The sequence below is a fragment of the Protopterus annectens genome, chromosome 17.part0, assembly GCF_019279795.1.
Source record: "Protopterus annectens isolate FY-2018-M chromosome 17.part0, PAN1.0, whole genome shotgun sequence".
NCBI lineage: Eukaryota > Metazoa > Chordata > Ceratodontiformes > Protopteridae > Protopterus > Protopterus annectens.
The window spans coordinates 35,268,770-35,293,872 of record NC_056751.1 but is presented as its reverse complement, the minus strand read 5'-3'; the positions used below and the strand labels follow the sequence as shown (position 1 = coordinate 35,293,872).

General features: G+C 44.1%; 1 protein-coding gene across 1 annotated transcript in view; it reads right to left on the bottom strand.

The window, feature by feature from the left end:
* The window catches only part of CDS1 (CDP-diacylglycerol synthase 1), a 1,285,468-nt gene that overhangs the window by 648,737 nt on the left and 611,628 nt on the right, over nucleotides 1-25,103 (bottom strand). Inside the window, exon 5 of the mRNA XM_044058908.1 lies at nucleotides 918-1,057. Within this exon, the coding sequence (XP_043914843.1) occupies nucleotides 918-1,057 (140 nt within the window). The remainder of the gene's footprint in view (nucleotides 1-917; nucleotides 1,058-25,103) is intronic.

The following is a 25,103-nucleotide window of genomic DNA, read 5'->3' as shown; positions in this document are numbered from 1 at the left end:
TTATATATACTCTACGTAGATAATTAGTTAATTAGACAATTTAAGACAATTGATTTAGTTAACAATCAAAATTCACTTATTCCCATATAAAAAATCCTAAAATCAGGTTTAAAATAGACAAAATTAATGCTCAAAAAAATTTCTTATATATAATGATGGTAATAACAAAAATACTGATAACTTTAAATCTAAAACAATCTCCTATGTATAGATTTCAAGTGTTATTCTATTTATTACCAATTTTTAAAGGATTTTTTATATGGGAATAAGTGAATTTTGATTGTTAACTAAATCAATTGTCTTAAATTGTCTAATTAACTAATTATCTACGTAGAGTATATAATGAGTATCACATGTCTGTAACTTTGTCTGAAGAAGTGCGGAGATTGTCTGCATGAAAGCGCTTACGATATCAAGTAAAAGTTTGTTTGTAAAACGTCCATTCGGTCTGCAGTTGGTACCGTGTTTTCTTTGGTTTTTGGTTTAACAAGTTTATTTTTCATTTTCGTGATCTATACAATATTGTACTGAATGAAAATTATGAAAAAGAAAGCATATAATGAATTGTATGAAAATATCAATGAAAATGTTACTACGGTTTGTTTTCTATTAATGCATTTGCCATCATGTTATGCTTTAAAATGTGATGATTCAATAAAGATGTTATTGTAACCCATATTAAGCAAAATTAAAAAAAAATGACACCTGACTCCTGATACAAAGTGATAGGCCATTTTATCATGCACAGTTACCTCAAAGTCCCCAAACTTTCACAGTCATAGTCTCCTTTAAAAGGAAGATTTCATGATATAAATCAAGAGTTTATGCTCAGACATTTTAGATACTCTTGACAGTGAAGTGTCACCTCCAGGTACTGCAAAATAATTATTTGGTGAAAGAAGCTTCAACTTCCTTACCTGAAAGATATAATGTAAAGGATATGAATCGGTGATAGCGAATCAGGATTTGAAGAGGTTCTTCTTTCTGTACAAGGGTGAAGAAGTAATCTGTCACAGTCTCGCCATAAAAGAAGTAGTTTGAGCATAGCAGGAAATACCTGTAGTTAATAAAAAAGACCTTAATTTCTTGAATCTAGATCTCAGTTGCAATTCCACTTTGCTTAGTGCTGCATTAAACTGCCCAACAACTGTGAATACTTTTTTTTACCTTTCCATGGTGACAAAACCTGGTCTTAAAGAATGATCATATTTTAGAAGAAGCAATTTACATGCATGAAAATACTGCTTAATGAAAAATGGATCAAAACCAAGTCAGGGTCTGGTATTACTTCATGTCTGGGTAAATTGGTAATTTCTGGCTAAGTTAGAAATGGTCCACTGAATTAAGAACTTATGAACACAAGGCACACTTGCCAGTCTCTAACACACAGTAGATTTGGTGTGTCTCACTGTCAATCTACAGATTTTATTAAATTTCATTAAGCAATACATATAATGTATCAATATACAGTACCATAACACACCAGCCTTAGTGCAAAAAATAGAAGTTATGTTCTTACCATAACGTTCCATGTTAGTTGTCTTCTTCTCGCCTTCTTCTTGCTGGATGGGTTCGGAGCTGACCTCGGCTCCGACTGCCACTCTAAAAGCTCGAGAGTTGGTTCCACCGGCTCGAGGCTCCCCTTATATCCCACAATGCTAGGCGAGAGTTACCTCAGATCTCGTTTGTAAGCTAACCCCAGCTTATAACAGAAACAGTATAACTGTAAAAAACAGAATCCACCTCTAACAACAGGAAGAAGAAGGGTGACCTACATCCTGAAACAAGAAATATGCATAATAGCATATAGCTAAGAAAGAGGTGGTAGAAAGAGAGGTCACGATCACAACTCCTCTAGGTCTGTCCAGGCCAGGGGAAGGAGGGTGGGGCTAAGAAGAAGGCGAGAAGAAGACAACTAACATGGAACGTTATGGTAAGAACATAACTTCTATATGTTAAGTTGTCTATCTCGCCTTCATTCTTGCTGGATGGGACCGTCCCTAGCACCTTGTCCCGGGTGGCCTAACGGAACAGACTCCTGAGAACAGTGGAACCAAAATTAGCTCTATGCCTAGAAGCTAAATCCAACTTATAATGGGAAATAAAAGTGTGAGGAGTAGCCCAAGTAGCCGCTGCACAAATGGTGTCAATAGGCAGTCTGTCTTGAAGGCTAGAGAAGTAGCCAAAGCTCTGGTGGAATGGGCTTTAGGCTTATTAGGCAGTTTTGGTGTCTAATCTCATAGACAAGGGTAATCAGAGATGTTAGCCATCTGGATAAAGATACCTTTGAAACTGGAAGTCCCTTTCTGCTTTCCGCGATAGGAGACAAACAGCTGATCAGATTTTCTGAATTGTTTCGTCCTGTCCAAGTAGTACCTTAATTGACGATGAACATCCAGACAGTGTAATTTTTGTTCAGACCTATTTGAATACTCCGGAAAAAGACAGGGAGGTCAATGCATTGGTTTAGATTTGATGTTGAAACCACCTTAGGCAAAAGGACGGGTTAGTTCGTAAGGAAACTCTGTCCTTATGGAACACAAGGTAAGGAGAACGACAACTGAGTGCTTGAAGTTCTGAAATTCTTCTAGCTGATGTGATAGCCACCAGAAAGAGAGTTTTCCATGATAATAACTTTAAGGAACATGAAGCTGCAGGTTCGAAAGGGGAAAGAATCAAAGAAGCAAGAACTAAATTTAGGTCCCAAGGAGAAGGAGGATTTCTTACAGGAGGTCTGAGAAGAAAACTCCTTTCAAAAAGGCTTTGCAGAGTTTGTGGGACATTAGGGCAGATTCAGAAATACCCACATGGAAATTAGAAATAGCTGCCAATTGAACCTTAAGAGTAGATGGAGATGAACCTGCATGGAAGAGTTCAGCAAGAAAATCAAGGACTAGTTGGATGGAAGCGGTGAAAGGATCTATGTCCTTTCCTTGTGCCCAATATGAGAAGCGTTTCCACTTACTCAAATAAATCTTCGAGTGGAAGATGTATGGGAAGCTATCAAAATATCTCTAACAGAGTGTGACAATTGAGGAAACCTGGCTACGGTTGGAAGTGGAGGAATCAAGCAGTGAGGTTCAGAGAGGGAGGGAGCGATGAAACTGACCCGACTGATGGATCAAAAGATCTGGAACTAGGTCCAGATTCCACGGTCGCTCAAAAGAAATCGATGCAGAAAGGGGAACCACACTTGTCGAGGCCAGTAAGGAGCAATGAGGATCAATGAGGCCTTCTGAGCGATAGCTTTCTGTATTACTTGAGAGATCAGTGGGAAGGAGGAAATGCATACAGAAGTCCCCGGGCCAAACTTGGACTAGCGTCCCTGCTGGGTTGGCCTGGTAAAGGGAATAGAGTGAAGTATTCTCTGCACTTGCTGTTTTGGGAGTAGCAAAAGATCGCAGCAAGGCTGACCCCACTTGAGAAAAATCTCTCAATACAGAGTCTGTCAGAGACCAGTCGTGAGACATGAGAATAGCTCTGCTCCACTTGTCCGCATTTTGATTGGACTTCCGGGGATGTGCGTTGCTATCAGAAAACGCTGAGAAGAAATCGCCCATTGCCACAGTCTGAGTGCTTCTCGACACAGGGGGTATGATCTGGTTCCGCCTTGTTTGTTGATGTACCACACTACAGACATATTGTCTGTCTGGATTGCAATCGTTCCCAAGGGAAGAGAGTCTTGAAGGGCTTGCAACGCTAAAAGCACTGCTCTCATCTCCAGAACATTTATGTGCAAGTGGCATTCGTTTGGTTGCCATGTGCCCTGGACTGTCCTGCCCTGATAATGCCCCCACCCGATCAGGGAGGCATCCGTTGTCAGAGTAGCAACCGGAGGAGGTGGAACAAATGGTCTCCCCAACAGGAGCTGGGGGGAAGACATCCACCACATGAGATGCTTTTGCACGCTTGCGTGATCATAATGGTGTGAGACATTGGAAGTTCCTGGTATGACCATTGAGAAAAGAGCATCCACTGAAGGATCCGCATGTGGTATCTGGCCAATGGAAGGAGGGGTATGGCGCTGCCATGATTCCCAACACCTTTAGAACTAACCTGGCTTTGGCTCTGTTGTTGTTGAGAAGTAGTGATACCAATTTTTGAATGTCTGATATCCTTTGGTTCGTTAGTGTTGCAGACATGTTTACAGTATCTAAATTTAGCCTATGTAGGTAATAGTACGACAAGGCGACAAAACAGACTTTTCGCAATTTATTGAGATACCCAGTTTTTGACAGACGAAAAGTGTAATCTCTGGCCATCAGAAGGAGATGCTTGGTGGGAGCTGTGAGGAGCCAGTCGTCCAAATATGGAAACACCTGGAATCCTTGTCGTCTCAGGTGAGAAGCTACCACTGCCATGCATTTGGTAAACACCGGGGCAGTGGTGAGACCAAAGGGCAGAGCCCTGAATTGAAAATGACTGGTTCCCAGCCTGAAGCGGAGGAATTTTCTGGAGCGTCTGTTCATTTTTATGTGATAGTACGCGTCCTGAAGGTCTATAGAGCACATCCAGTTTCCTTTTCCCAATAGGGGAAGAATGGATTGCAGCGTGACCATCCGAAATCTTGTTTTCTTGACCGATCTGTTCAAGATACTGAGATCCAAAATTGGTCTCCAGTCCCCTGTTTTCTTTGGAACTAAAAAGAACCTTGAGTAGATTCCGGATCCTAGTTGGTCTGCTGGCACTGGCTGAATAGCTCTTTTGCAAGCAGTTTTGAAATTTCCAAAGCTGCTATATCCCTTTGAGCGGGTGGAACATCTGGAAGGGATTTTTGACTGATTTGGAAAACGAAGAAAGGGAATAGAATAACCTTCGAAATGATGGACTGTACCATTTGTCTTGTGTCAAGGATAGCCAGGCTTCTGGGTACAGTGACAATCTTCCCCCGACTGCCTCCGAAGATGGGCAGTCGGGCAACACCTCAGGGATGCTGAAAAGGCTTATCGGAGGACGTTTCTCGATTGCCCTGGTTCTGCGGACCCCCTCTGCCTCTAGGGCTTATCGCGTCTACCATTGTTGTTCCCCTCTGCCTCTGGCGGGAACCGACTCTGTCGTCAGGCTTAAGTCCCTTGGGATTGTTTACGGAACCACATCTTTCCCCTTCTGGCCTTTGGGGTAAGGCCTAGAAGGAGTAGAAAAACAGACTCCGACGGCAGAAAGGGTCTTGCCATCAGTCTCGCACCTAGTCAGGGTTTCTTTCACTTGTGGACCAAAAAGAGATGATCCATCAAAAGGGGAGTTCGTGAAAGACGTCTTGAAAGGTTCCGCACAATTGCATAGCCGCATCCAGGCGTGCCTACGTAAGGCTACCCCTGTTCCTGCGGCTCTGCTCGCTCCATCGGCCGCATAAGAGAGGAGGCGCATGGAGGAGTTGGAAATAGAATTAAGGATAGCCAGCTGCGTGTTCATTTTCTCTTGGAAACCCGCAGCTGTAGGGTCCTTCAGCATTTCACGCGCTTCTTTGATCAAGTCCCTTTGAAGACGAGTGAAATGGCACAGGTAATTCAGCTTAACGCATAGTAAATGTCGCTGAGGAGAACATCCGCTTCCGTACCTATCCATGGACCTAGATTCCTTGTTAGGTGGATGGACAGGCACTGAAGGATCGGCCAGTTCCTTCTTTGTGGCGGCAGCTACCACCATAGCATCCACAGAGACTCCTTTTGATAAAATTCCTTGTCTGATGGAGCTGTGATGAATTTGGAGGGTCTCCTGGGAGTGGGGTCTACTGAATCAGGAGCCGTCCATGCCTTTTTAGCAACCACCTGCATGAGGGGGTCGAAGGGGGACACCCAGGAGGTGGAAGGACGAGAGCCAAACGCCTCAAGATACACAGATTCGTCCTCCGAAGGGTTGAGGGCTGGCCAATTTCCCCTCTGTTTAAGTATCTCCAGAATGTCTGCAAATGAGACATCTTCAGAAGGGGAACGGGGGGAACCCTCAGAATCATCCAGATCTGTGTCCGACGTGATAGACTCAGGTGAGTCAATGTGCTTCCTCTTGCACTTCCTCTTCCGAGGGGGCTCTTCTGCCAAATCAGGAGAGGCCTCGGAAGAGGATGAAATCCCCAAAGGGAGCTCCTGAGGAGTTGGCTCTCTGCAGTCCGGGATGAGGGAGTGAGTCGACTTACCCTGAGGCAGCATAGAGGGAGGGGCTGACGGAGCCGACTGTGGAGTAGAGCCAGGCTCTAACACACTCCGCATGACCTCGAAAGCACCCCTGTCAGGCAAAGCCAGAGGTCCCTGCTCCGAGGAGCTAAGGACCCTCGGCACCGACAGTGATGGCTCCGAGGTCGATGTCGGAGCCGAACTCACCAGCGCCGAAGCACCGAGAGGGAGAGGGGGGTCGGACAAGGGTCCGATGCCACTCACCCCCTCGGAGCCGACGAGGGAAGTCCGGCGCCGAGATTCCTCCATGGAAGAAAACAGAGCCGACGACGGAGCCGAAGACAATTGTCTCGGCTCCGAGGTGACCACAGTCTCGGTTCCGACACAACCCGGCTCCGAACTCAAGAGAGTCGAAGGAGGAAAGAGTTGATGGACCGGGGCAGGCACCGACTGATGAGTCGGGCTCTGAAGCATCTGGGCTAGTGCCTCGGACTTGAGTAGTCGACTCACCACCCTCTGAAGGTCATGATCGGACAGCCTCGATGACCTAGAGGAATGAGACCTTTGGCTCCGTTCAGACAGCAGGGGAGATCCTGGAGCCGAATGAACGGAGCCAAGAGAAGGTGACCTAGACCTCTTTCTGGTTGTCGGCTCGAAGATCTTGTCGGAGCCGACACGGGTACCTTGATAACCTCGGCTCCGGCGAGCCGAGCCACAGAAACTGTGGACTGAGTCTTATCGGCTCCAGCCGGAGCCGATAAAGGCAAAGGTTGAACAACCTGAGGTCTCGGCTCAGAAGCCGGAGCCGAAGACCTCGATGCCTTGGAGGGCTTCCTGTTGAGACAGACAGGGAATCCTCAGGCTTCAACAAGCCTCTCAGAATAAGCTTGTTTTTCTTTCCTGCAGGACCCTGGGGCTGAAGCCATGGCAAACAGCACAGGAGTCCTGCAGGTGCAAAGGCCCCAGACAATAGACACAAGAAGTGTGAGCGTCTGTCAGAGACATTTTCTGACAGCACGCATCACACTTCTTGAATCCGGAGACCTTTGCTTCTTTTGACATAGCCTAACTGGTGAACACAAACACACTCTCAAACACACCAGTTATACCCTGTCAGAATAACAACTTTAGTAAAAATACTAAAAAATAAAGTACAATAAACAGTAGTAAACTACACAAACACTCCCTAGGGAAGGGAAGGTCTAAGGCCCAAGGGAAGAACTAAAAGTTCTTTTAAACAAGAAACGGGAAAAATTAGGTCGGGGATAAAGTTCAATGAACTACACTAATTTGAGAATAATTAAACTAAAAAAGGGGTAAAAAGAGTAACTTTTAATAGAAAAAGCTAAAACTCACCAGGAACCGGTAGAACAACCAACCTCGAAGCTGTAGCTGCAAACGAGATCTGAGGTAACTCTCGCCTAGCATTGTGGGATATAAGGGGAGCCTCGAGCCGGTGGAACCAACTCTCGAGCTTTTAGAGTGGCCGAGTCGGAGCCGAGGTCGGCTCCGAACCCATCCAGCAAGAATGAAGGCGAGATAGACAACTTAACATCTCTTTTTTTTCCCTTGCACCAACTCAATGATCTAAATTTATGAACACAGGGTAAGTTAAACCAAAACATAAAACAGGTTAAAAATAAAGACATAAAAACATGATAAATGTACAAATGTCTCTGTAAGTGCAATAATGCAATATTATGTAGTTAAAAAGTTAGAAGCCTTAAAAAACTATAACAATCCCTAGGATTCATAATAAGGCTCACCACTCATGGTAACTGCCCAGTGCATGGTGATCAATTACCACAATTGTAAATAAGTGTGATTTATGGACAGCTATAGCCACAATAGAAAATACCTTGTTATTGTCTCAATCAGTATGTCTCTGAATCACACACTAGCACTGCCAGATCTGACTGTGGCAGGGCTCTCCCTACATGGTCCAGGATTTCAGCAGTGTACTTCCTAGTGATCAATACATTGCATTGGCAAAGCCACCCCTCCTTCATTCACACACACACACACACACACACACACACACACACACACACACACACACACACACACACACACACCAACAAACCAGTCTCTCTCTCTCCACATTTGATCACAAGCAAGGAAAACTAATGAATTCACCCACAGACATATGACGCACTGCAAAGCACAATTCTCTGCCTAATTCCTCTAGTGCGACCACCCAGGCTTTCAAATGTACATATTCATATAGTTTAATTCATACCCTCACAAACATAAATATACACGTCCACACAAATACACACACTAACATCTCTCTACCCCAATCATCTTTCCTGATATTACCTCCACCTAGAATCTAAGCAGTAGGGTGACCTAAGAATTAGGAAGACTTTCCACAATGGGGGAGACTGCCATGCTAAAGCTTCTTCTTCATGGCCAGTCTTTCTGAATCTCAGCCACTGTCATTTAAAATTACTATTTATTTTTTCACTAGGAATTAATATATCTTTTAGTTAAATTTTAATTCAATAAACTCAGAATTTAAGACATTTAAGTTTTAGTTTTCAATGTGTAAGTTCAGAATTTGTCTAACATCACAGCTGTCTCAACAGTATAGAGGTTCTGGCCCTGACTACACCTCAGATGACTCCGGTTCCACTAGTGACCCAGCCACTGGAGCAGCAGGTCAGCGAGGGATGACAGTTAATACATGATGCCAGTTTACCCACTCTAGAAGGAGGTGGCTGAGGTCTACAGCAGAAGTGCCATCTTAGAAAACAGCTGAAGCATAGATCCTATAACAGGGCCCATCAAAAACTGCATACCACATCAGCTGAATATCAGCGCTACCAATCTGAGGAGTAGTAGAATAGATTCAAAAAAATCTCTCAACTCATACTGGATGATATAGCCATGATACTAGGATGTTGCTTATTTTTCATCTTATAGGATGTCAGGAGTTTTGAGGAGGATAACATGAGTCAATAGAGAAAGAAGCTTGAAAACCAAGTGCTGGAAAGGGCCAAAAATATTATTTTAAACATTCACTAAACAACAAAGCACACCAATTTCAAGCTTGGTTAAGCCATAACCAACCAGATATCTTAGCCATCTCTGAAACCTGGCTCATGCCCTTTATGTCCAACTCTGAGATTCTGCCACCAGGATTTCATTGTCTCAGAAATGACCGACAAAATAAAAAAGGTGGAGGCACTGCCCTAGTCTACTCCAACCTTCTTACCTTAATTCCCCTCCAAATTCCAATTCCTCAATTCCAGAACACTGAACTAACTGCTGGAATTCTAAAACTAAATAAACATAAAAATATCTGTATCATTGCCCTATATATCTCATCTGGTAACAATATCTCTACACTCGAAAATATTCTCCTATGGGCCTGTACTAAAATTAACCATGAAACTTATATCCTTGGTGATGTGAATATTGACTGGAATAAAATCAATTGCCTCTCTCCCTCCCTATCCATTAACCTCTATAACTTCACTCAAATAATCCTCTCCATCACTCAACCTAACAAAATAAACCCTCCCGGATCCACTATAGATTGGATCCTAGTCTCAGATCCAAACAAAATAACCAATTCTGGCACAATTCCTGATAACGTTAGCGACCACCTCCGAGCCTTTATGCATCACTCAACTATTTCCTCCCTACACCAGCATCAATACATTCAAACTCGTAACCTCAGTAGCTTCAACCCAACTACTTTCTCAAATACTTTCAAACAAATGAACTGGCAAATTCTAAACACCCTTCCTCTTGACAAGGCTATAGAATACTTCAACTCTGTCTTCCTTGATACTTTAAACTCACTAGCCCCACTAAGAAACAAAAGGATAAAAACTAAAACTGCTCCTTGGCTATCCAAAGAGACAAAGCAGAATATGCGCCACAGAGACAAACTATGGAAGCTTTACCAAAACAATAAACTGGACAATATCTTGCTCGAATATAAACAGCTCCGCAACCTCGCAAAATGAATAATCACCAAAGACAAAAAATCCTACTATATTAAACTTCAGTCCAATAACAATAAAATTCCCAAAAAAGTCTGGAACTCAATAAATTCACTCCTCAATCCAGGCTCCAAGAATAATCCCTGTCCTGACCCAAGTAAATCTGACCTCGAACTAGACTCTGAATTTAACTCATTTTTCATAGAAACTACTACTACCCTCACCAAGACATTTCCCAATAATAACCCAACTGCTCTACACTCTTCCCCCTTCTAACTCACCTCATCTGTTTGAACTCAAACCCATCTCCACTAACTTTATAAAAAAACTTTTGTCCAAACTTAAACCTTGCTGTAACACTCCCGACAATAATCCCTCTTCCTTCCTAAAATGTACTGCTGATGGCATTGCTCTCGCAATCAGTATCATTATTAACCAATCCATAAAAGAATCATACATCCCCAAACTCTGGCGCTCAGCTTATATTCTTCCTCTTCATAAAGGAGGCAAAAATACCAGCATCTCAATCTTTCACCCCATTGCTTTGCTCTCACCAATCTCCAAAATCCTGGAAAAATGCATCCACCTCCAACTTATGCCTTTCCTGACCCAAAACAATCTTCTCACTCCTACCCAGCATGGCTTCTGTCCAGGCCATAGGACAATCAAGTACAGTTGTGTACACTTACCATAAATGTAGATGTTCGAGTGTATTCACTGTTGCAGTCATTACATGTGGATTATCCTGCTGGCAGGTTGCCCTCAGTCGGCCTGAATTCCAAAGTATTGGGTCCTGTGTCGGTTGCTGTCGCCTCTTCCCTGATGTCACGTCATCAGGGGTATAAAAGATGCAGCAGACACCATTTTATTCAGTTTTTCATGCCCCAGATGTCAGGTGCCCCCAAAAGGGTAGGCTAAAATTATGTCAATAAAACATATATGTACCAAAATAAGCTTTACCTTCATCTATAATCAAATACACCACCCAGGTTGTATAGATTAGAGAAGTAAAGATAAGTTCCAGCAAAAATAAGGGGGATGGCGGGTGGGTAACCTGGACTGCAACAGTGAATACACTCGAACATCTACATTTATGGTAAGTATACACAACTGTACTATGTTCTTCGTGTTTCACTGTTGCAGTCATTACATTTGGGTTGAGTCCCAAAGCTATGGCTGGGAGGCTGGAGCTAAACAGCATTAGGAGCGGCTATGAGGCCCTGCAGAACTGCAGTGGCAAAGCCTGTCCTGGATTTAGAGTAAAGAAGCAGATTGTAATGTTTTGTAAAGGTATGTACTGAACTCCAAGTAGCAGTGTCTAAAATGTCTTTGGTTGGTACTCCCCTGAGAAAGGCTGCAGAAGTGGCTGCAGCTCTGGTTGAATGTGGCCTAATGCCCTTAGGCACGGATTTGCCATGCAGTGAGTAGCAATAATGAATGCAGTGACCTATCAACTTTGAAATAGTCTGCTTGGAGATAACCTTTCCTTGTGATGCTGTGGCATATGCCACTAGCAATTGGTTTGTCTTTCTGAAAACTTTAGTTTTGTCCAGGTAGAATCTAAGTTGTCTGTGTACGTCCAAAGAATGCAGAATTTTCTCCCCCTTGTTCTGTGGATTTGGATAAAAGGTTGGCAAATGAATTGTTTGGTTAAGGGCTACACTGGAGACCACCTTAGGCATAAATGTAGGGTTTGTTCTCAGGGAGACCCTGTCTGGATAAAAAATTTGATAAAGGGTTCCACAGCTATGAGAGCCTGTAGCTCTGAAACTCATCTTGCAAAAGTTATTGCTAGGAGCAGAGCTGTTTTCCAAGATAAGGACTTTATATCCGCTGTAGCAGCTGGCTCAAAAGGAGGTAAGGTGAGTTTTTCCAAGACATAATTGAGGTCCCATGCAGGTGTTGGTGTTCTCCTTGGGGGCCTTAAGTTTTTGGCTCCTTTGAGGTAATGCCTTAATAAAAGATGAGAAAAATGTGGTGGTTCTGTATTGTAATGAGCCAAAATGGCAGAGGCATGGATTTTAATTGATGAAAAAGATAGGCCTTTGTCCAGCATCTCAGTTAAGTATTGCAAAGTCTGAGGAATATTTGGGTTAGCTGTATCAGTTTCTTGAGCTTGGTTCCAAGCGCAAAATCTCTTCCATTTCCCAGCATAGGATTTTCTAGTACTAGGCCTTCTGGCTTCTAAAATGACATTCATCACAGCTTTACTGAGAGGTGTGGTTTTTATGGCTACATTATCTGCCATGCTGCCAGGTTTAGGGTCCTGAGTTGGCTGTGCAGAATATGATTGTTTTGCTGGGACAATAGATGAGGTATTTGAGGTAAGGTCCAGGCTGGGCATTGGGACAAGTTCCTTAAGATTGGATACCAGTACTGACGTGGCCAGTCTGGGGCAATCAGAATCATTTTTGGTTCCTCCTGCCTGACCTATAGGAGTACCTTGGGGAGGAGAGGCAGTGGAGGAAAGGCATATACTGATAGGTTTGTCCAGTTGAAAGATAAGGCATCCGCTTTCCAAGCTTGTCTATGATAAGTCCTTGTGCAGAATCTTTTTAGTTGACTGTTTTGAGGGGAGGCAAATAGATCTATGTTGGGGCATCCCCATTTCTTTGTTATCATGCTGAAGGCTTGTGGATCCAGGTGCCACTCGTGGGGATCCATGAGGTTTCTGCTTAGTTCGTCTGCCAGAGTATTTTCCTTTCCTGGCAGGAATTGTGCCTGCAGATGAACTTGGTAAGTCAATACTGTGTCCCATAAAGCCATGGCTTGTCTGCACAGGGGATAAGAATGAGTGCCCTCCTGCTTGTTTATGTACCACATGACCGTGGTGTTGTCCGTCTTTATCAGTAGTTGTCCCGGATGAAGTAGGCCCTTGAAGGCTGTCAGGGCATTTTGAACAGCTAGCATCTCTTTTTGATTGATATGTAGATGCTTTTGGTTTGTGGACCAGGTGCCCTGAATGCCTCTTCCTGCCATGTGTGCCCCCCAGGCATAATCTGAAGCATCTGTCGTTAGGCTCTGCCTGGCTGGGGGTAGTGAGAATGGCTGTCCCTTGTTTTGGTGACAAGCCTTTGTCCACCATCGAAACTCCTGTTGTAAGCAGGGAATTAGAGTAATCATTGTTTCCAGGCTGTGGCAATGTTGTGTCCAGACACTTGTTAGGTACCACTGAATTTTCCTCATATGCAGTCTTGCATATGGAATTAGTAAGATGCAGGACGCCATGAAGCCCAAAGCCTGCAGATTTTTTCTTGCAGATAACTGGACCTTTGTTGCCATTTCCTTGAAATAGGTAGTCAGTTTCCTTTGTCTGTCTGGAGTGAGATAAGCCATCTGGGCAGTTGTATTTAAGCTTGCACCCAGGAATATTATCTCTTGAGAGGGTACTAGTTTTGATTTCTTTTTGTTGACTGTGTACCCTAGGCATGTTAAAAGTCTTATCACAAATGTCAGATGCTGTAGTAGAATGTCCTTGTTCTCTGCTTGTATGAGGCAGTTGTCCAAGTAAGGATATATTTGTATTCCTCTTTGTCTGCAGTAAGCCATTACTGGTGCCAGGCACTTTGTGAAGACCTTGGGCGCAGTAGATAAGCCAAAGGGCAGTGCAGAGAATTGGCAATGCTTTTGAGCCAGCCTTGAATCCGAGGTATCTTCTGCATGACTGTCTGATTGGGACATGCAGGTATGCCTCTTTTAGGTTTAAAGTCACGAGCCAAGCCTTGCTGCCCAGCATGGGCAGAAGCTGCTGTAAGGTCAACATCTTGAATTTTGGTATATCCAGGAAAGTGTTTAGAACAGGTAGGTCCAGTATAGGTCTCCATGCTTTGTCCTTTTGGGTACCAAGAACAGTCTTGAGTAAAATCCTTGTCCCTGCTCTTGCTGTGGTACTTGTTGAATTGCCCTCATGTCCACAAGAGCAGCAACTTGTTTTTGAGCCTTTGCCCATTGATTTTTGGGCAGGTCTGGCCAACCGTTTGGCTTTGGCAGGGTATGGAAATGAAACTTGTAGCCTTGTGACACTATGTCTAGAACCCATTTGTCCTGGGTTATAATGTGCCAATTTTGAGAAAAAAATGCTAGTTTTCCCCCTAAGGGTGCTGCCAAAAGATAAGTGCTTGGTGCAGGCAGGGGGAAGTCATTGGGACGGTTTCCTATATGGTTGTGATTTGTCTTCTCCACCTTTGGAGGTAGAAGCACCCCATTGCTTAGACCTGTAGGAACCTTGCGGCTGTGATCTGCCTCTAGGGTGTCTGGATCTGCCCCTTTGAGGTCTGTCTGAGACTGGAAAGGACCAATTTTTTGTTGGCCAGTGTCTGCTAACTCTAGTGGCTGTACCTGTAAGAAATCCTTGACTGTTTGCATAGATTTAGCTTTGTCCGCCATTTTCTTTAACACCTCTTCTGCTTTAACACCAAACAAGGTATCATGTTGTAATGGAGCATCTAACAATTTTGCTTTAACATGATCAGGCAGATTTTGTTCTTTTAACCAAGCATGCCTCCTAATGACAGAACCCGTAACAGTGGCCCTGCGGGAGGCCTCCAGAGAATTAAAACCACATTGCAAAGTATGCTTTCCAACTTGTTCAGCTGCATGCAATAAATCCTGCATTTCTTTGTTTTCTGCACATTCAGAATTTACTATCATTTTCTGTTTAAGCGGTGTCATGATATATTGCTGATATTTGAGCATATGAAACTGGCAATTTAAGGCCCTTATAGCTAAGAAAGCAGATGTGTAAATCTTTTTTCCCCATCTATCCAGTGCCCTAGAATCCCTGTCTGAGGGGGTAGGTTTTTTTGCAGTGGAAGCCTTAACCCCTTTTGGACCCTGAGAAATAGTTTCTGGGTCTGCAGTAGGGTTTTTGAAAAGGAATTTATGAGAGTCAGGGACCCTGTAGTATCTGTCCGGCTTAACAGGAGCTGGAGGTAAAGAGTCAGGGGTCAGACTAAACTCAGAGAACACGTCATCTACAATGTCCAACACAGGTGGAATAGCTAGAGGCCTGTGTTGAGGTAGTAAAAGGAAGTCTCTGAGCCTTTTCTTAGATTCTGAAAAATCTTGGCTCTCCCAGTGAAAGTGCTCCCTCATGGTATGCAAGGTTTCCCCAAAAGAGTAGTCCTCAGGAGGAGAAGCTGAAGGAATTGATTCTTCAGCATCAGAATCCTCATAGGGGGGAAGAGAATATTCCTGATCAGAAGAGGAATCAGAAGAAATGGGAACCTGATCTGAAGATTCATAGTCTGTCTCTTGCCTAGGCCTCTTATCAGGGGGGGATGGGAACCCCTGATCAAAGTAATTAAGTCTTCAGCCATTTTGAGCATCTGTTTTTTGAGCATGAAGGCTTGTCCTTGTGGCTGATGAACTTGTTTCTTTGCCTTTAAAGGTGTTTTAGCCTTTATCTTTGAAGTAGGTTTAATATATAATTGTTTAGCCTGCTCAGCGGCTCCGGACCCATCTGAGGGACTAATCTCCAAGGCTCCAATACCTTGAGTTTCCAGCGGCCTGGTCGACTCCACATGGGAGTTGGTAGCGGCCTGCGACTCTAAAGTAGCGGGTGTCAGGGGCTGCAAAAGCGCTTCACTGAGGACCGGCAACTTGCTTAGGAGAAGCTTCGTCATCAGGTTTGGACCTCGGTTGCCTGTCTTTTTCTTTGCATTTTTTTGTGAACTCCGGTAGTCGGATGACTATCCGACAACATTGTATAATTAAATCTTCGCCCAAAATAACTTAATGCAAAATCGTACCGATGCTTAACAGTGCGTTGGTTAAATCTAGCACAAAACAGACAACTAGCAACGTCGTGGTCAGGGCCTAGGCAAGGAATACAGTAAGAATGAAAGTTCTTATGAGGTATTTGCTTCCCACAAGAAACACAATTAAGTTTTTCTGACATCGGTCTGGAGCAAGAAAAAAGTTTCCCCAACGGGGTACTTCGCTTTTAATGAAGACTTCGGATCTGAAACTCGAATATGAAGATCTCACCAGTCAGCCGACCGGCACTTGTGAACTGCTTCTGCTTCGGGCACTGTGGCAAGAAAGACTGAATAAAATGGCAATGGCTGCATCTTTTATACCCCTGACGTCAGGGAAAAGGCGACAGCAACCGACGCAGGACCCAAGACTTTGGAATTCAGGCTGACTGAGGGCAACCTGCCAGCAGGATAACCCAAATGTAATGACTGCAACAGTGAAACATGAAGAACATCTGCTCTACTCTCTTTCCTAAAAACTGTCAATAAAGCCAGAGATTCAGGACACTTAGTTTCTACTTTACTCAATCTGTCTAAAGCCTTTGATACTGTTTCCCACAAGCACCTTCTCTGTCATCTCTCAAACCTTAATCTCTCACATAATGCTTTATCCTGGTTCTCCAGCTATCTATCAGACAGATCACAGGCAACCAAATGGACGAACTTCATCTCTTTCTTCCTTCCTACCTACCTACCCCAACAGGCATACCACAGGGATCCATCCTTGGGCCAATGCTTTTTAACATCTTCATCAATAACTTTCACACTGCTATTCCTGATGCTAAAATCATTCAATACACACACGATTAGACCTTAGTCTGCTCTGTCTCAAACCTCTCTGAATTGCTGACTAAAGCCCAAACTACCTTCTCAACAACTAAAAAACTGGATGTGCCAAAATTACCTCTCTCTCAATGCACATAAATCAAGGATTCTACTATTCCCTCCCACAAAGACCCTCTCCTATGATAATAACAACTTCAAAGTCTATAGTCAAATTAACTCACCTATATAAGTGGTCCCCTCTGCCAAACTACTTGGCATTACTGTAGATTAACACCTGAAGCTTGATATTCATATTAAACAAAATATTAAGAAAACCCACCAAAAGCTAGGTATGCTCAATAGGACTAATCACTTTCTCTCCAACTCTATCAGGCAAACTCTGGCCTTGATTTATCTTCTTCCTTCCTTATTATACGAAGCCCTTCTCCTAACCAACCTGTCTTCCTCTATCACCTCTAAACTAGAAAACTGCTACAACAAAAACTCTAAATTTGCCTCTAAATCTAAAAATACCACCCATCACTGCCTAACCCTACAATCCCTGAATTGGCTTGAACTCCCTAACTACGTAGACTATCTCCAACTCACTACTGCATATAGACTCATATTTTACCCAACAAAATGTTCCGCTCTAACATCCTTCCCCCTTATACACCCAACAGAGCTCTCAGATCTGAAAATCAGAACTTAATTAAGGGATTAAGGCAGTGGGTTATGTAAATGAGGGGAAGTGTACTGAATCACAAAAATCTTCCAAGTGTCAAACTGCACCTAACCGTGTAGGTGCTATAACATGATCATATAGGCAGGAGGAGGAGCTAACATGAAAAGGGTGTGTGTCATGCTTCCTGTGATCCCACTGGAGCTCAATAGCCCATGTTTGCGCTCAGCTAAGCAAGGGGGGGGGGTGTATCAGACAGCTTAGCTGAGTGAAGAAACAGTAAGCGTGTTCGCGTCCAGGGGAGGGCCTTTTCTTCTCAGCATTGTTTAAACTAGCTAAACGGGTTTGCGAGGTGCACCCCAGGACTTAAACAGGACACAGAAAAAAAAAATGAAACAGCAGAAGAAAGGAAATGCATTGCAAATCAGTAATATGGGACTCTGCAACTCACAATGGGCCATTCAAAGCACTCAGTAATACAGCTGGCAGGTGGCTGCACAGCTGAAAATGGGAGATGTAACTAAAAAAGTGAAAAAAGAAAATCATGTACAGATTACCACTAATGCCTCTAACACTCACAGTGGCCAATTCAAAGCCATTAGTAATATAGCTGGCAGCTGGAATGTATCACACTCAGCCAATCACAGGGGCAGCAGTTGTAGCACACGACTATAAAGCATGCAAACACCCCTAAGTCTGTTTTTTCCCACAAACTCTGCACCTTCGGAGTAAACCTGGGAATTTTAACTAACAAAATGCTAGGGGCTGCTATTGCTTTGATGCATCATTATGTGCTGGAGGCTGATGGTGGTGAGGAGGATAATGCTGAAAACCGTCCCAGACTCAGGAGGAGGAGAAGAGAGTGTTCAGACCCAGGGTAACCTACCAGGGGCTACATGACCTGGAGATAGTAGAGCACTACAGAATGGACAGGGACATACTACAGCAAATTGTGGAGTTGTGGCGTCCTCGCCTCACACCCAGAACGAACAGAGAGGAACCCATCCCAGTGGATACTAAGGTATGCATAGCCTTAAGAATACCAGTTACAGGTACTTTCCAAAGACCTACTGAGGACATCATGGGGGTATCACAGGCATCTGCATCCAGAGTACTCCACCAGTTCCTGGATGCCATGCTACAACATGCCGGTGAGGACATATACTTCACCCACAGCTGTGAGGAGTTGACCAACAGTATGCGTCTCTTCCACCATGGGTGCAATAGACTGCACACACATCTACATCAAAGCACCACCTGGTGAGCAGGGTAGGGTCTACATAAACTGCAAGGGCTTCCCCTCCATCAACTGCCAGGTCGTGTGCAATGCCCAGGGCATTATCATGAATGTGTGTGCTGGCAGCACTGGAAGCTATCACGACTCCCACATCTGGCATTCTTCACAGCTGTATCAGGGATTTGCCAGGGGGGCATCCCGTATGACCATCTGGTGGGGGATGCTGGCTATGCACTGGAGCCGTGGATGATGACACCCATCAGAAATGCACACACACCCATTCAAAAATGCCATAATGAGGCACACGCACAAACCTGGATCATTATAGAGCGTGTGTTTGGGATGCACAATTCACGGTTCAGCTGCCTGGACGTATCTGCTGGAGCTGTGCAGTACTCTCCAGTCACATGTGCACACATGTTCATAGTATGTGCAATGCTACACAACATGATCCTGCAGAAACAGCTGCAGCAGGAACAGTATGGGGAAGGGCCAGACAGCCCCCCACCATTGCCAAGGTCCCCACAGGCACAGAGGGACTCTGGCGAGGAACCCCCTGAGCCAGCCCCTGTAGGCAGATGGAGGCATGCCCAGTATGGCCTGGTCTTGGCAAAGAGCCAATGCATTACACTGTAGGCACCCAGGGACTAACACCTCTCTCTCTACTCGCACACGTAAAAAGGGATGACACACACATCACACCACCTGTAACTCACCATGTATAGCCAGTGTACTGCATGCATCCAACATAGGCAGCCCTCAAGCATCGTCCACACAACTGCCACAGGCACAAGGTAAGCCAGTCATCTTAACAATACATTAATGTATCAATATGTTCTGGTAGCATATGTATGGTATTGTTGCATGCATGCAAGGGAATGGGGTGGCCTACTGGGATAGCAGCAGACAACTGACAGCTATGTGGGACATCAGGAAATGTCTGCCCCATACTGGCCTCCCAACACTATGTAGTAGTACCCAAGGTGGCAAATCCCACTGCACTATATGGGGCCAACTAACTGGGGGGGGTCATAGGTCACAGCCATGGATGTCAGTGTGGGTTCCCAGACCCACACAGCAAGTCAGCTGTAGAAAAACAGAGAGGAATGTCTGGTAAAGGCCCACAAATGGTGACAATGTTGAATCACCTCCCTACAGACTCACACAGTGATAGCATGGCAGGTCTCACAGTTGCAATAAGGCTCTGAAGGGTAAGAAGTTTGACACTCAAATGTATGCCACTACACTCTCACCTGTGGTCTTTATTGATATGCCTGTAGTCCCCAAGACACGGCACAATAGTACGGTAAATGGAATCAAAAGGGTAAAGCAAATATCAGCACAGTCTCTGCAAATGTCTCCAGTTGACAGGTGTGCCCACCCCCCAAATACCCACAGAAATGCAGTAACATGTATGTTTTCAGGGAAACAGCAGCATAACACACATTGGCAGGGCTGTCCCAATACACATGAAAACATGTTGCATGTTCACAATATGCAGGGATCAATGAGCTATGTCTATGTGTGGTCAATACTGTCAGGATCTGGCCAGCACGTTCTCCTGACTGTCATCTTGTACTGCCCTAGGTAAAGGCTGTCTTTCACAGGGCCATGTGCAGATAACTGCAGTGCCAACTATTATGCATGTCAGCAACACCTACTGCTCTGCCACTAACATACCTGGAAGTCACAGCACTACGTGGAATATACTCCACATATAATGGACTTCTTGAAGACTGTGTAGCCAAGGTGCTAGGGCTTTTGTGAATTATCATGCTTCTTGGTACTGTTGCCAGTGGTCACTGTCAATATGCTTTTTTTTCTTTTTTTTATATTTGCTTTTGCATATAATGGACATGCCAGCACAGTAGAATGCACTCTGTACCCACAACCATAACTCCCAACCTCTGACAGCAATACGTCTGGACAAGGACAGAAATAAAAGTGGAACAAAGGCACAATGAAAGGCATGTGTTGTAAATACTGCCCTTACATACTGAGAAAGTTGGTAGGATGAGGGGTTTGTAGTAGTGGGAATTGTCTGAAACTTATGTAGTCTGAAACAGTAATGTCTTGGCATTATTTTGTAACATCACTCAAATTATATGCAAATAACGTGCCATAAAAACACAAATTTACACAGACTGGACAAAACCTCCAGCCAAACAGCTGGACAATCTGCCAAAAAATGTACAGTTGAGAAGCATGGCCACACCAGAATATCACATCTCATGTTACACAGATACCACACAAGCAGAACATCTCCAGCCAGTAAATCATCAAGTTGCTGGACTGTTTGCACAGCGTCATCACTCAACTGGCTGTAGCCACACCTGCCAACTGACCTTGTTAGGCAAGAATGTACATAGCTGGCCTCATAATATTGGTCTACGCATCATACAACTAATATTCCATGTACATAGCTGGCCTCATAATATTGGTCTACGCATCATACAACTAGTATTCCACTGGTAAAGCACTGTGATGATTTAAGGATGTCTGCCACTAGGTAATGGCACTATAGATTAAACTGTCAGATTACAGATATGTCAAAAAAATGGCTGTTAAAACAACCCAGTACCCCGAGGAAAGTCCTGTGTACTTCCGAGAGGTATGTCTGCACCACACAAAACCCTGTAACAGAGTACACTTACCTCTGGAATGGAGTCCCACTCTAACTATACAAGGTCACATTGGGCATGCTCCTACACTTAAGAGAATCACAGGACATGTTGGAATCCACACTGGTCTCTAAGACTACATTGTGTATATATATCTGTGCATACAGACAGCTATGTACACCTTAACTGTCCCTACACATGCACATCAGACAGGATTACCCTCGGCTAGGTGTATGTGGCACATATGTGATACATCTGCATCTCTTGTGTGACACACAGGCATATATATGGCCAACAGATAACTACATATGTCAAGCATACACACACATAGATGTGGGGAAGTGAGAGACAGACAGTAATAGACAGAGAGACTCAGGGACACACACACAGAGTGAGTCACACACATGGATACCCTGAATGGCATAGAGTGATGTCCTGCTGTGGACAGTGGCATACTGGTTTTAAAAAGTCACACGTGTAAGCATAAAAGGTGAGCCCCACTGTGTAATAATAGTCCTAAGGTTGGGGTTATAATATCACATCACCTGCCTGTGTGTGTGTGTGTGTGTGTGTGTGTGTGTGTGTGTCTGTAGGTCTACGTATTAGCAGACTTTTCCCACTCAGTACATATCACATTGCCCTCTTCACAAGATCTGCTGCTATCATTCACCTTAGAAGTACCATTGGACACCTATCATCCCTATAAGCTGTGTAGTGTGTGCGATAACTGTGTAACACTATAGTACAAGTAACTAGATAAGTAGGGGTTCTAATCTCTGGCAACTGTGTGTGTATATGTAGCTTGAACTGACAAACATGTTGCTTCTTTCCCAACTTACGTTTGTCCAAAGAGCTTTCTACCAACCTCATAACACACCTGTACTTTCTAACCTCTTAACCCCTTACTCTAATCTGAACTCACTTCCCTCTTCAAGCAAACTGCTAGTTACCTTAACCAAATCTAATAACCTAGCTGGTGATTCCCTTTTCTCGAATACCACTGGTAAACACTGGAATCAACTTCCTACTGAACTTACTTCCATTGCATCTACTGTTCTGTTTAAACAAAAACTCAGAAGCTACCTTAAAAGCCACTGGATGTGTCCCTGCTCTAATCCTGATTAAAAATTTTACTTCCTTAGTTATCTCTCTTATCTCTCTCCCTCTCCTTTTGTGCCTCCTGCTCTCCCTTAGCTTACTTTCTCCACCATACATGGACTTCTCCCATATATCCTTCCTCCATATGGCTATGTCTTTTTCCAGACAGTATATATCTTTAATAAATCTGCTCTCTTTTCTATTATTGTTTCTCTTAAATAATGTTTAACTTCCTAGACAAGGTAATGAACAACATATTAAAGTCCTATTTTTTTAACAATGTTCATTGTCTACGTCCTACCAGATTTTAATCTGTTATTTTTGCTTATGTTGTATCTCTTTTGTCTATATGTGGAGCTTTTCTCCCCGGGCCTCTGCTGAAAATGGAAATATATCCAGTTAGACTAGCCCGGTTAACAAATGTAAAATAAATAAATAAATGTGTGACAGTTGTGTGCAAGAGTGAGGGAGTTGTGTGTTTGTAGGTGAAACAGTTTTAGGCAATTCCCACCCACAACACTTTTCAGTGCCCCACTTTATCAGTCCTGCTGATGTCATTCCCCTTACCGACAACTTCGGCCAGTTGTCAGCCTAGTAAGCACTGGAGTGTGTGCGATAACTGTGTAACACTATAGTACAAATAACTACATAGGCAGGGGTTCTACTCTCAGATCCGGCAAATCTGTGTGTGTGGGTGTATAAGTGTGTATGTTTGTAGGAAGAAGTATTTTGATATGTTTCCCACCCACTGCCCTACTTTATCACACCTGCTGATGTCATTCCCCTTATCAGCACCTCTGGCCAGTTGTCAGCCCAGTAAGCTCTGTATCACATGCTATAACTGCGGAACACTATATTACAAATAACTACATAGGCAGGGGTACTACTCTCAGATCTGGTAAATGTATGTGTGTGTGTGTGTGTGTGTGTGTGTGTGTGTGTGTGTGTGTGTGTGTAAGTGCACATGTTTGCAGGAAGAAGTATTTTGAAATGGTTCCCACCCACTGCCTAACTTTATATCCTTCCTGCTGATGTCATTCCCCTTATCAGCACCTTCGGCCAGTTGTCAGCCCAGTAAGCTCTGTAGCACTTGCGATAATTATGTAACAATATGGTACAAATAACTAGATAGGCAGGAGGTCTACTCTCAGATCTGGCAAATGTGTGTGTGTGTGTGTGTGTGTGTGTGTGTGTATATATGTTTGTAGGAAGAAGTATTTTGATAAGTTTCCCACCCACTGCCCTACTGTATCAGTCATGCTGATGTCATTCCCCTTATAGGCTCATAGGTATGTATTAGGCTAATGGCCCTGGAGCCTTTACAAGCCTAGCCCATAGAAGTGCCCTGCCATTGTGCCACCCAATGTTACTTTCCAGTGCCTCTACGAAGTTGAGCCACTGGAATGACCCCTGGGGTAAACATTCTATTACCCATCCACTTATCAAGATTCCTCTGGAACAGGGTCAGCTAGGTGCTCTGCTTGACATGTAAGGGAAGTCTATTCCAGGGTATGTGCAGTCTCTGGGCAAGGAACCTGTCCCTCCAGCATGTTGTGTTGATTGTGGTAATGAGCTTGAGGTGTCTGCAGTGTGTGGTGTGGAGGGATTGGGATGTCTTTAGATGTAGCATTTCTAAAAGAGCTGGGTCAGACATGGCTTTGTAAGTCAAGTAGAGATTGCCTCTAAGTAGGTGATATGAAACAGAGAATAGCTGGAGTCTTTTGAGTCTGTCTGTGTAGGACATGTGTCTAATGCCTAGCATCCTCTTTGTGATGTACTTCTGTGGCCTCTCCAGCTGTTGTAAATGTCTAGTGAGGTACATGCCAAATGGGTCATAATACTTGATTGTTCTAATGAGGGAAGAGTAGACAGAGACGATGACCTCCTTCTTCCTGGATGCAAAACCCTTGGTAATGAGATGTGCCACATAGAAGGACTTCCGGACCACAGTGGCAATGTGGTGGTTGAAGGAGAGGTTGTTGTCAATCTGTGTCCTCAGATCTCTTATGATGCCTACAGTGTTCAGTGGGTTCCCATCAATGTGGTACTTAGTGGGAACTGAGTTTTTACCCCACGGGATGATAATGCATTTTGTGATGTTAAGCTTTAGGCCATGGTTTCCACACTAGTCATTGGTCTCAATGAGGTCTTTCTGTAGGATGTCTGCATCACTTTTGGAGTTAATGATGGCTCCCAGCTTGCAGTCATCTGAGAACTTGGTCAGCCAGAGTTCCTCTGTGTTGGCCTGGACTTCTGAAAAGTAGATGCTGAACAGGAGAGTACCCAGGAGTGTTCCCTGTGAGAATCCACTTGTGACTGGTTGGTAGTCTGACTTGGAGCTCGCTACTTTCATACTGTGTGTTCTGTGAGCCAATTTACAACCCCCCTAGTGATATGGGGGTTGATGCCTAGTTTGGTGGGTTCATCAATAATTCCTGACTGAGGAATGGTATCAAAAGCCTTGGCCAGATCGATTTAGGCTGTATGCAATGCCTTACCTTCATACACAGTCCTGGTGACTGACTCCAAGAAGTCAACCAAGTTGAGCAGCCATGATCTCCCTTTCACAAAGCCAAACTGTGTGGGGTCCAGAGTTAGGAGATTACCTATATCTTTGTCGATCGGGTCCCTGATGATGCGCTCCATAGCTGTACATATCAGACTTGTCAGGCTAATGGGCCAATAATTCCCAGGGTCTGTAGTCACTACCCCTTTATGGAGAGGGATGACTGTAGCAGTGCACCATTTGGGAGGGACAAAGCCTGAGGTGAGGCTGTGACTGAACAGGGCACACAGATGTGGTGCCAGGTCTCTTTGTAGTTCATGTAGAACACAGCCAGGGATATTTTTGGGTCCCATGGAAGCTGTATTCTTGCCTGTG